Source organism: Mandrillus leucophaeus, unplaced genomic scaffold (genome assembly GCF_000951045.1).
Source record: "Mandrillus leucophaeus isolate KB7577 unplaced genomic scaffold, Mleu.le_1.0 Scaffold330, whole genome shotgun sequence".
Classification (NCBI taxonomy): Eukaryota; Metazoa; Chordata; class Mammalia; order Primates; family Cercopithecidae; genus Mandrillus; species Mandrillus leucophaeus.
In genome coordinates, this window is record NW_012103477.1 from 1900008 (window position 1) to 1912689 (window position 12682).

General features: G+C 49.7%; 1 protein-coding gene across 1 annotated transcript in view; it reads left to right on the top strand.

The window, feature by feature from the left end:
- Positions 1-12682, top strand: part of AJAP1 (adherens junctions associated protein 1) — a 72559-nt gene that overhangs the window by 46934 nt on the left and 12943 nt on the right. The window contains exon 3 of the mRNA XM_011988448.1: positions 12318-12405. Within this exon, the coding sequence (XP_011843838.1) occupies positions 12318-12405 (88 nt within the window). The remainder of the gene's footprint in view (positions 1-12317; positions 12406-12682) is intronic.

The following is a 12682-nucleotide window of genomic DNA, read 5'->3' on the forward strand; positions in this document are numbered from 1 at the left end:
GTAGTGGAAGCTCTTGTCACAGGTGCACTGGCATGTGTATTTGTGATTGGTTGTTTGGTGTCCTCATTACCCTGGATTGTAGTCTGTTCCGGATGGGGACACTGCTTGCTTTTGTTCCCCTACTGCCTTTGGGTCTAGCCCAGTGTCTGCCCACAGTAGGTCTTGAATAAGCAGCTGTTGAATGAGTGAAGAGTGCTTTTCTATAATACATTGAGGCAAGGTGTGTGATATGCTTTGGCTGTGTCCCCACCCAAATCTCCTCTTGAATTGTAGTTCCTGTAATCCCTACGTGTTGTGGGAGGGACCCGTGGGAGGCAGAATTTAATCATGGAGGTGATCACCCTCATGCTGTTTCTGTGGTAATGAGTGAGTTCTCATTCTCATGAGATCTGATGGTTTTAAGAGGTTTTCTCCCTTTTGCTCTGCACTTGTCTCTCCTGCCACCATGTGAAGAAGGACATGTTTGCCTCCCCTTCCTGATTGTAAGTTTCCTGAGGCCTCCCCAGCCATGTGTAACTGTGAGTCAATTAGACATGTTTCCCTTATAAATTACCCAGTCTCAGGTATGTCTTTATTAGCAATGTGAGAACAGACTAATATAGTGTGTCACTCCCCAGTCATATCTCCTTGGGAGACTGTCAGACCCTATACGGGCATGAGAAAGAAACATCAGGAGCTGGCATAGGAAGTGCATTAGTCCATTCTCACACTGCTATAAAGAAATACCCGAGACTGGGTAATTTATAAAGAAAAGAGGTTTCATCAACTCACAGTTCTGCATGGCTGGGGTGGCCTCAGGAAACTTACAATCATGGCAGAAGGTGAAGAGGAAGCAAGGCACCTTCTTCACAGGGTGGCAGGAAGAAGTGCTGAGTGAAGCAGGGGAAGAGCCCCTTATAAAACCGTAAGATCTCGTGAGAACTCACTATCATGAGAGCAGCATGGGGGAAACCACCCCCATTATTCAATTACCTCCACTTGTTCTTTCCCTTGACAAGTGGGGATTATGGGGCTTACAATTCAAGATGAGATTTGGGTGGGGACACAAAACATAACCATCTCAGGAGGTCCTATGGGCACACCATGGAGCCATGATCCCACCCCACCCTGTGCTGGAGAGTGTGGTGCACATGTCAGGCTGCTGCAGGATTGACAGCATGGCTCCCAGGACAGCCGGAGTGCAGAGGAGTTGAAGACAGCTTCTCAGGGCTGAGTCCCAGGCACTGCTCTTCCCTGGACCCAAGATCCTAGGACAGAGCAGATCACTCACCTGCCCAGAGCTGGATGCTGGGTTACAGGCTTTCTGTGCACTCTGCAAACTCCAGAGTACTTCTGAAGAGGGTCAGCACCAGAGCTCAGGTCAGGATGCAGGTTGAACCAGCTCCATACTTGATCAAGTTCATTATATTGTTCATGGCCCTGTGACTGTTTCTGTCTGCAGCCACTGCAGGTAAGGAGCCTTCTTTCTGGCCTGCTTGGCACACCCTGTGGTACTTGGCTGGTGTCTGAGAATCCCTTGCTCCTCCTTCTCGTGTGTTGACTCTAAAAGGTGTGCATGGACCTGCTCCTCTTAGATGGGGCTGCTGGATGGCACATCAGTCCTGAACCAGGGTCAGTGTTGAAACATCAGTGAAAATAAGGCCATGGTGAGAGCTTGAAACACAGGGAGGCAAATGTCTTATAGTCGGTTTAATTTCATTAGGTGTCTGGGAGACAGGGAGCATATTTTGAAAGACAGTTCAAAATAAAAATATTGGAAGAATCTGGCCTCTGGGGCTGCTGGAGGCCGGATGGGCTGATGTTAGTCCCAGTTTGCAGAATGTTTGCCCTGGACCACTGACTGCATTGGATGTGCCCAGCCCCATCTCTTCTGCTCCAGGGAGCTGACTCAAGCCTCTGCATAGACTCTGCAGTGACCATAACGAGGGTGAGGCCACTGTTCTTTGAGGACCTTCTGTGTGGGGGCCCCTGAAGAAGCCATGGAAGGCTTCTCCCACCTACACGAGGTACATGTCTGCTGAATGGAAACTGCGAGGTCACAGCACCCTGCTTCCGAGAGCAAGGTGCAGGCGGGCTTTGTGGAGGGGGAGCCTCGCCATTTGCTTAGAGATTTGATGCACTGACTATTTTATAAGCTAATCGTAGGCTCTGAGGACAATGGATGCGGTGGCGCTGGGAGTTGTCAGAAGGGACTCCGCAGCTAACACGCAGGTCCCGGCCCCTCCCGCCAGGCTCCGGCTGTGAATGGAGCATCTCAGCAGCAGAGGGCCCCTCGGCTGGTTCAAAGCCTCCCCGGTCATAGGGTGTCTCTTCCCCAAACCCTGAACCTCTCCTTAGCATGCAGCGAGGCTGACTTCCTTTCCCCCAGCACCGACCTCCAGAGCCACCATCCTTTATGGAACTTCTCAAATGACAGTGGAAGTTCAGTGAAAGAAACGGGTCATTTCCCTGTTGGCCACTGAGCTCTAAGTTGAGTATCAGTGGCTTCTGTTCTTACACAAGCCAAAAATTCAGGCCATGTGTGTGAGTCTCTGTGTGTGAGGGAGCCTGTGTGTGTGAATATGTGAGTGTGTGTGAGCATGTGTGTGAGAGTGTGTGTTTGAGCATGTGTGTCTGTCTAGGTGTGTGTGTGTGGGGGCATGTGTGTGAGCGCGTGTGTGTGTACATGTGTGTGTGAATGTGTGTGAGTCTGTGTGTGTGTGAGAATGTACGTGTGTGTATATGTGAGTGTGCTCATGCATGTGTGTGCGCATGCTTTGGAAGCTGTCCTGGAAGCGCTGAATGCTGTCTCTGAGGGGGTTCCAGTTCCCCCAGCACTGGACTTTCTGCTCTGCAGAAGATGCTGCTGCCTGTCACGGAGCAGATCTGACTCCCCTGGGATGGTCCAGGGTCCACGGCTGGGGAGCCACGTTTCCCGGCCACGATGCAGCCTTCTGATCCCCTCCCATCTGCTGGGCCGTGTTCTCTGAATGCAGGTCAGAAGGAGCAGATGGACAGGGCCTGGCTTCCTTCTGCCTGTAACCCATTTCAGTCATTATATTCAATTCAGCAGTGTGTCTAAGCATTTCTGTTTGCCATAAAGGGCGAATATGCAGGCTTGGCCTTCGCCAAGGCATGTGGCCACACCATGGAGGGGGCGCATGAGCAGAGACTGCCCATCTGTGCCCCCCCCCAGTCATGCCACACACAAAGTGCCCACTCTGGGATTCTTGAGATCCTGTAGGCCAGGAGTCACAAACTTTTCCTAAAGGACCAGTTGTACATATTTGAGGTTTACAGGTTGTGCAGTCTCCATGTGAAATGTGCATGGAGATCATGGCTCCGAAGGCTGCTGTTGGGTGGTTCATGATCTTGCAAACAAGAGGTGAGGGCTCTGTGCCCCCTTGACCCGAACTGAGCCCCCAGGGTGCCCGAGCCTTTGGAAAGCCTTTTAACTCAGAGGGTAAACCTCACTGCCAGTGAATTCATTTCCCAAGCTCTCCACCCACCTCGTCCTCACCCCATTCCCGGTGTTCCTGCTGAAAATCCCAGGTTTGAAAGGGGCAGTGCTGATTTTTGGCCAAGAAAATGGTCCTGAGAAGGGAAGGTGGGTTGATGCCTTGGTTTAGGCTTGCAACTGGGTGGCATGGGGTCTTTCTAGCCAAGACTTGTCCCCTGGGCTCTCTGAGTCCCCCCTGTAGCACTCTGTGTTCTTAAGCTCAGAGCAGTCTTCAAACACAAAGAAACCCATGGGTGACATTGGTAGCTGGTCCTAGGGTCAAGGGACATGAGTACAACTTCAGGTCCCTTCTGGAGCCCACAGCCAGACAGATACTTAGGAAGATCTCCAAGTCTCTCTAGACCGTGATGCCATGGCCATTGACCATCCCTGTGCAGAGAACAACGAAAATCTGCATTGGTCAGGGTTCTCTAGAGGGACAGAACTAATAGGATTGATGTATATATGAAGGGAGTTTATTAAGGAGAATTGACACACGTTCACAAGATGAGGTCCCACAATTCCCACAATAGGCCATCTGCAAGCTGAGGAGCAGGGAAGCCAGTCTGCGTCCCAAAGCTGAAGAACTTGGAGTCTGATGTTTGAGGGCAGGAAGCATCCAACATGGGAGAAAGCTGGAGGCCAGAAGATTAAACCCGTCTGGTCTTCTCACATTCTTCTGCCTGCTTTTATTCTGGCCGTGCTGGCAGCTGATTCGATTGTGCCCACCCAGATTGAGGATGGGTCGGCCTCTCCCAGTCCACTGACTCAAATGTTAATCTTCTTTGGTGACACACTCACAGACCCATCAGAAACAATACTTTGCATCCTTCAATCAAATCAAGTTGACATTCAATATTAACCATCACAAGTCCACCCCTTGTCAACTTGAACCCATACACATCTCCTGAAATTATACATAATCTTCAAATAAAGACAATAACAAGGTCATAGTTATGCCTAACATAATGCAACTATGCTTCCTACAACCCTCCAAAAGGCTGTGCCGGACAGCAGTGAGGGGCTGAAGCCTGGAGCAAGCCTGTTGAATTCCATGTCTGCCATGTCTTAGCTGTGTGTGCAGTACAGGGTTAATTTTGCCCAAATGTCCTTGCCCCCAATTCCTAAGCCCTTGGAATGTCCTGCCTGAGAAGCGTGTCTTTTTTGCCTGGGGGCCTTGGGCCTGGCCAGATAATACAACGGTACAACTTATGGTGGGAACTGGGGTCGTGGGGTGTTGTGGTATTAGCTTCAGAGGGGCTGGAGACTGGGGTCACCCGTGCCAAGGGTCACCTGTGGCAGAGCCCAGCACAAACACTGGGCATCAAGGCCCAAGGGAGCTTCTCTGATATTTCATGAGTGTTGTCACACATCATTGCTGGGATGAGACAGTGCTGTCCACATTTCTCCACTGCAAGGTGACATCCAGAAGCTCGTGCCTGGTCTCCCTTGGACTCTGTCCTATGCTTCTCTTCCTGGTGCTCTTCCTTCTGCTGTGATAAACTATAACCAAAAATATAATGGCTTTCTGAGTTCTGTGAGTCTCCCACTGAATTATTAAGCCTGAGGGTGATTGTGGGGACCCCAAATGGCACCGTGCAACCTTGGGAAAATCCCTTACCCTCCTTCTGGACTTGGGGAACATATTTGTACTCACCTCACGGTGCTGTAGTGAGCTGCGAACGCACTATTTGGCACAAGGCTTAGCACCCTCTACCAAGAAACTTGGGGTGGCTCTACGGTGGCTCCAAGATGTCAGCCCTATGACTTCTCTCCCCGCCTGCCTTTGTTATTGATAAGGAAAGCATTGGAGGGAGAAGGGGTGTTAAGAGGAAGCAACCGGGGATGGACTCACACCTCACCCTATGAGGCACACTGAGGGTCAGTAACCCTCCAACCCAAGGATTCAGCTGCAGTGATATCTGTCCTGTGGGCTTGTCTTGTGCCTCGGAGGACATCTACCATCATCTTTGGCCCTTACCATTAGATGTAGAACCACTCCCCACCCACAGCTATGACAACCCAAAGTGTCTCCAGACATTCGAGATGTCCCTGGCTAAGGACCACTGCTCCACCTGCCTAGGCCCTTTGGGGCGATTCCCTGGGGGCTGCCCTTCACTGTGTTGTTGTGTCCAAGCCGAGGCCTGTGAGATGTCAGCAAGGTATTTCCTTACGGGAGTTCTGTTTCTGTAGCGTGTGATCCTGTCCCAAGCTGGAAGGACTTCCGATGAGGAGAGACTTTATCTCCACATAGTGTCGTCTTGAAGCACTTCCCTGAGCCAGGCCATCACCCGCTGTGATGGTGAATTTTATGCATCAACCTGACTGAGCTGAGGAATGCCCAGGGCGCTGATAAAGCATGGTTTCCGGGGGTGTCTGTGAAGGTGTCTGTGGAAGAGATTGGCACGTGAATTAGTGGACTGAGTATGGAAGACCCCCATTCAGCCACGTGAGTGGGCAGCATCCCATCTGCTGAGGGCCCAGATAGAACCAAAAAGACGAAGAAAGGGCAAATTCTCTTCTCTCCCTCTCCCTCTCTCCTGTCCCTCCTTCTCTACCCCTCTTTCTCCCTCTCCTTCTGTCTCTCTCTTCCTCCCTCTCTCCCTCATCTCTCTCGCCGCCTTTCTCCCTCTCCCCCTCCCTCTCTCTCTCCCCCTTGTCTCCCTCTCCTCCCGCCTCCCCCTCCCTCCCTCTTTCTCCCCCGCTTTCTCCCTCTCCTTCTCTCCCTCCCCCCACGCCTTCCAAAGAGAGAGAATAATGAGGACCCCTTGTGGATTTTCCATATTTCAGCCTGTTTCCTACAAATATTGTTGGGACTACATGTCAAAACACACAGTCCTTGTCTAACTGTCATGACCATAGGGTCTGCAGTTTATTCTCATATCTATATATATATGTGTGTGTGTGTGTGTATATATATATAGAGAAAGAGAGAGAGAGAGATCTGAGCTGGGACATCTGTCTTCTCCTGCCCTTGGACTTGGACATCAGAGTTCCTGGTTCTTGGGCCTTTAGACTCTGGTACTTCCACCAGTGTCCCTGCCCACTGACCCAAACCCCCTGTGGTGTAGATGGAGCTGGGTCATCCATCCTCTCCTGCCTTTGGCCTTGGACTGAGTGACACCACCAATTTTCCTGGTTCTCCAGCTGGCAGACAGAAGATCATGGGATTTCTTAGCCTTCATAATCACATGAGCCAATCCCATGATAAACCTCTTCTTATAGATCTCTCTATATTTTATTGGTTTTGTTTCTCTGGAGAACCCTGACGAATACGTTCACCCCTTGGAAGACTCTGCGGGGTCACTCAGAAAACAGCACACTCCTTTGTGTCCCTGCCATAAAAACTGGTGGCCTTGTTCTGCTGTGAGCATCCCAGTTTTGGAAGATGCATTTTTTTCTTAGTGGCCTGTTCCCGGGAGGTGAGCAACTGACTCAGACTAAGCCTAATGGCTGAGATTCCTCCAACTCTAGCAAGTCAAGCTGCCTCTCATCTGTCCACCATTGGGTACTGTGAGCTTCTCCCTAGTCAGGCCAACGTGTTCTCAGAGACTCTTTTTCAAAGACTGCAGTGAAATGGACATTTTGCAGGTCTCTGTGGAAAAGGAGTGGCTTTTTTGGGATGGAATTGGCACTTTAGGTCCCAATATCACCTGTCACCCGTCATACTTACCCTTGTTGCATGACAGACATTTTTGTGTCCCGTGGCCATGGCTCTTTGTTTGCATAATTCAGACGCTGCAGACTCCTGTGTTGTGAAATCAGCTATGATACGCACAGCAATCTGTTTGCCTTGGCCAATTCCAGGACCATCACTCCTGCCCTCATCCAAGTGTACCAGCCAAACGTGCCTCCCGTCCTAGAAAGAAAGCCCTTGGTGGGTTTGTTTTTGCCATGGACAATGGCCTGTATTTGATTCAGCTTCATTTAATAAGACCTTGTTCAGACCAGAGATGGATTACAAACTTCCACATCAATCTTCAGGGCCTGATCTTATTACAAACCACCACAAATATAACCATAAAAGCCCTATTGATTGATGCAGAGCTTGGTAATCCATCTGTCCCCATCCATTATTCTGGAGATAATTTTTCATTATCTGGATGGCAGCTGATTCCTCACGCATTAGTATACAGTGGCAATTACCAGAAGCAGAAAAAGCCCCCACATTAGCAGGAACAATAACACCTGTCAGGAAGGGGAAGCAAGAATTCCTACACAGCATGCTTCTGAGCTCTGGGACCAGGTCTGAATTGCAAGGAGTTTGAAGATGGGATTCAGTGTTGACCTTGGAAGTGGAGAGGGAAAAGTTTGCTTGTGTGTTCCTTCCTTGAGGGCATAGAGTGTGTGCTCCCTTTAGATGACATCATTGTCAATCCAGTCATAGCCCCTGGACAGCTGACATGGAAACCTTTCCAGGATTGCTCAGGGGCAGCAGGGTTTATGGGACAGGTGTTCCTGCCCGAGGTAGCTAATAGCCACCAGAAACTTGACCAGAGGGAATGTTATTTAAGGTGAGAGTATTGAGCGAGACATGAGTGAAGAAGGAGAGACATGAGTGAAGACGGAGAAAAGTCGAAGCCTCCTGAGAATGGTGCCATTTGCATAGTGTGGGAAAAGTCCTTTCCACAGACCAATAAGAGATGGTCCCTCTCCACACAATGATTCCATAATCTGAACTTTCTTGTGTTTGGCAAGATGCTATTTCTTTTTTACATGGAGAATATTGAGATAGACGTGGCTGAAATATTTCTAAGAGCCATTGAAGGAATCAATTGGTAAATTTCTGAGTTTTTTTTCCCAAAATCAAAAATCCTGTGTAATTGACTTCTCAAGGGAAACCCTCATGCAAAGTGATTTATCATCAAGTGGCTTCGTATGGACAAACCCAGCAGGGTGCAGCCACTGCTGCTGGGTGTTAAGAGCCAGCCATAAACTAGAGGCTGTGGGTCTCTCTGAAACCAGCTGAACAGTGACCAGTGAAGAGACCGGCACACAGCAAAGCTTTGATGGTGGAGGGGGATTGTTCTAGTCCTTCAAACTAAAAAATTGCAGTTTGATTCCAAGCATTAACCAATCATCCAAAATAGGAATATGCTTGTATTTAATCTATAAGCAGAGCCACCTTGAGCTACTCACTTAAATCATGTATCTGTAAACTGTGGTCCATGGGCCAAACATGGCCACTGCCTGTTTTTGTAAATCAGGTTTTATTGGAAAACAGCACCATTTGCTTATTTGCCCATTGTCTGTGGCTGCTTTTGTTTTTGCTACAATGGCAGAGTTGAGTAGTTGTGACTGAGGCCATACTGCCTGTAAAGCCTGAAATATTTACTGTCTGGTCCTTTAAGAAAAGGTTTGTCTACCTGGGATCCACATGAAGATTTCCACATGGAGGAAACTACTCCTAGCTCTTGGGGAGACTAAATAATGGGGCACATGCTATAAACACCACATGCATGACTTCTCCTGTGTTATTTTGCTTTCTTCTAAGTGAGCAGCCTTCCAAAGAGAGGAAATAATAAAGAGCCCTTCTGAATTTTCCATATTTCAGCCTGCTTCCTAGAAATATTATTGGGACCACATGTCAGAAGTCCCAGTCTTTGTCCAACCATCATGAGGGTCTGTAGTTTATTCTCATAGTTGTAACTTCCTAAGCAGGAGCCCGGGAACCCATTAAAACCCACGCTCCAGGTTTTGAAGCACACGGCTGTTTACTTTGCAAGGAAAGTCTGTGCAGGGGCAGTAAACTGTTGATCTTGAACTTATTTAACAACAGAATGTGGCCACAGGTGTGTGGGATTTTGATTTAGATGTTTGGTTTTCTTGGGGACACTACAGCAGAGAATTACCTTTGTCCAGGCTCTGCTTGCTGACCAGGGAAAGTCATTTTTCTTCTTTAGCATCAGGCACCCAGTTTGTCAGACAGGTACAAAAAAATGCAGGGTGGAGATGGGTTAAATCGATACCAGGTGTGAAGGCTTAACTAGGTGCATCTAGGGGTCCTGTAGAAAGCATAGCTGTTGTATTGCGGGTGTGTGTCTGCCCAGACCCTCTTAGCTGGTGATTAGCCCAAAATGCACCCTTCATGTTTATGTGGGAAATCTATGAAGAAAATTTACACAAAAGGCAGGAGAAGGGCCTCCAGGGTGAGGCCAATATCAGAAGTAGATCATTATCCTTCTTTCTGTTAACTTGGTTTCTGATTTTTTACCTCTTAGTTACAAGTTTAATGATACATCATGAAGCTAAGATCACATTATCATCAGCATCACCTTCACCATCATCACCATCACCATTATCATATCACTATCATTGTCAGCAGCATCACCATCATTATCATTACCATCATCACATCACTATCACTATCACTGTCATTATTACCATCATCATCATTACCATCACTATCATCATTATCACCATCACCATTATTACCATCATCACATCACCACCATCATCATTACCATCACTATAATTATCACTATCACCACCATCTTCATTGCCATCACTGTTATCATCATCACCATCATTATCATCACCATCATCACCATACCCATCATTATTACCATCATCACCATCACCACCACCATCACCATTATCACCATCACTATCATTATCATTACCATCATCACCACAGCACCATCACCATCACTATTATCATCACCATCATTATCACCATCATCATCACCATCACCATGATTATCATTACCATCATCACCACCATCACCATCGCCAGCAGCAGCAGCAGCAGCAACCTCCTTCTCATCACAAGAAGCACGGACACAGGATGAGCACATATGCTTCGTGACAGCATGGCTTTCTCTTGACTGGGCCAGAGGGAGTGTGTGGGTAGAGAGCAAGAGGAGACTGCACAGGCAACCTACCCTCCGCAGCTGTCCATCTTTTTCAATCCTTCCTCTGCACACGAGGTCTGAGTTGGGTCTCATGAAACTTGGCACATAGGGATTACCAGAGCTGGTAGACACTCCACTGTTGGTGGGATTAGGGGTGGTCCCTGTGGCATAACTTAGCTTTCAACTCATTAGCAAACCAACTTGACAGTCCCAGAGAAAGGACTTGCCTGGAGGTTTAAATCAGGTGCCACAGCTGGGGCACAGGTTTATGGGAGGTCATTGGCCAGAACTGCAGTGACTGCAGCACCTTTATTCAGGGGGCATCAGAGCAGCTGTTGCCTATGGGTGAGCATTACTAGTGCAGCAAGCACACAATAGGTGCAAAACAAACAGTTCCTGAATCAATGGATAGAAGAGGGCTTGGGGGAGACCCGCCACACTCATGTGTCTGCTCCACTGTTTGCCAGGTGTTGTTATTCTGTGGGTCCTGGAGGGGAATCCCTCATGAAAAACAACAATTACCTCCAGAGAGGGGGAAACAGGAAGACAAAGCTTGTTTTCTGGCTGCGCCAGCGTTTAATCATTTATGAATAATTTCCCCCATGAGGATCATATCCAGCAGAGAGGTAACATCTGTTTAAGAGACTGTCCTTGGGAGGCCGCCAGAAAAATCTTGACACTGAAATCCACCATGCTGAAACACGCACATGCAGTGTTCTCACCCCAGCAGCCCAAGAGGTTGGTCAGGTGTGAGGGGCAGGTCTCTGCAAAGCAGACACCAAGACGGAACCCCAGGTGGAGACAGGACCATTGCTTGGATCTCAGGCGGAAGGACACGGGAAGATGAGTTGGAGGAGGTGCTGCCACCTGGGGGCTTGGCGGACTCCCTCACTGCCTTGATCTTCCAGTTTCTCAGGTGCTGAAGTGGACCTTTGGGGTAGCCCTGGCTGGCTAGTAATGTCCCCAGCATCCTATATGTCCCAGGAAGTATGTGACAGATGTGCAGTCAGAAAAGAAGGTGGTCTGGGGTAGGGACCAGAGGCAGGAGCTGTTGCAGACCTGCCTTCCTGTCTCCCCTGTCCTGGGTCTGTGGTTAGTGGCAAATGTTGCAGAAGGTTTTGGGACAGAGGTGGGGGACGAGAGAATCCCTGCTTTCTGCCATCGTGCCTGTGGGTGTCAGTAAACAGCTCTTGGCCAGAGCTCTACCTGCCCCACTTCTGAAGTGGCTGGTCCCTGTCCTGCCGATTCCAGTGCCTCCCACCTCCCCATTCAGGGATTGGGGCCAGGGCAACAAGGCTAGACCATAGATTCTCCTTTGGGGCTGTGGGAAGCATCCACCCTTGGCCTGATACTTTCATTCCTGGAACCTCATGAAGTAGTGAACTTCTTAGCGAGGACTCTGGAAAGAGGAAGATGCCACCCAGTGACCCATGTCTGTGAAGGTGTCACCCCATGTGCTCTTCTTTTTACCTCCCCAATATGTGCTGGCCCATCCTGGCTCCCCCTGGGTCAGGCAAACCCCGCTCCCACTCATAGGCCAGCAGCCCTGGGGCTCACAGTTCCAGAATAGAAGAGCAGAACTGGCCCAGGGCGTGAGGGGAGAAAGGGGTCACGGGGAATATCTCACCCAGAACTGACCTGCCGCCAGGTAGACGAGGTAGGTGAAGGGTTTGGCAGGTGCAGGAAAGAACACAGCTGCCCATGATCCAAGTCACGGCTTGGAGACTGAGAGGGTGGTGGAAGGAGAGAGCCCAGAGCTGGAGCTCCCCCTTCCTGGACCCCAGGTGAGAGCAGCCTCATGCCCAGGGCCTGCAGTCCAGGAGGAGAGAACTGAGCACCTGTCATGCTGCCCCGAGTTCCCCGCTGTGGATGGGACCTGGCATCCCCAGCTGGGTTGGGGGGATGTGCCTTCACCTTTCCCGGCCCTCCCTCGCCTCCTGAACCTGGTTTCACGGGTGCCCTCTTCCCTCTTTCCTTCTTTCCAGGTCTGGCTGTCCATCAGATCATCACCATCACCGTCTCCCTCATCATGGTCATAGCTGCTCTCATCACAACTCTTGTCTTAAAAAATTGGTAAGGCTCCTTGGGCCCTTCTGGCCCAGAAATGGGGGACTGCAGGGGTCCCCGGGTGGTGAACACAGAAAGGCCCCCGCTTTTCAAAGCCAACCTGTTCTACTGGCTTCTGCCCGGGCAGTTTAGCTGCCACAGGCTGCTCGCCGTCCAGCGCTGCCCTTTGGCCCGGCCCCTATCCTGGTTTCCCTGCAGAAGGCCAGCGAGCCCAGCCTTCATGACAAAGCTTCTCAGGGTGTGTGTGGTCCCGGGTTCCAGATTCTTTTTCTCGATGCCAGTG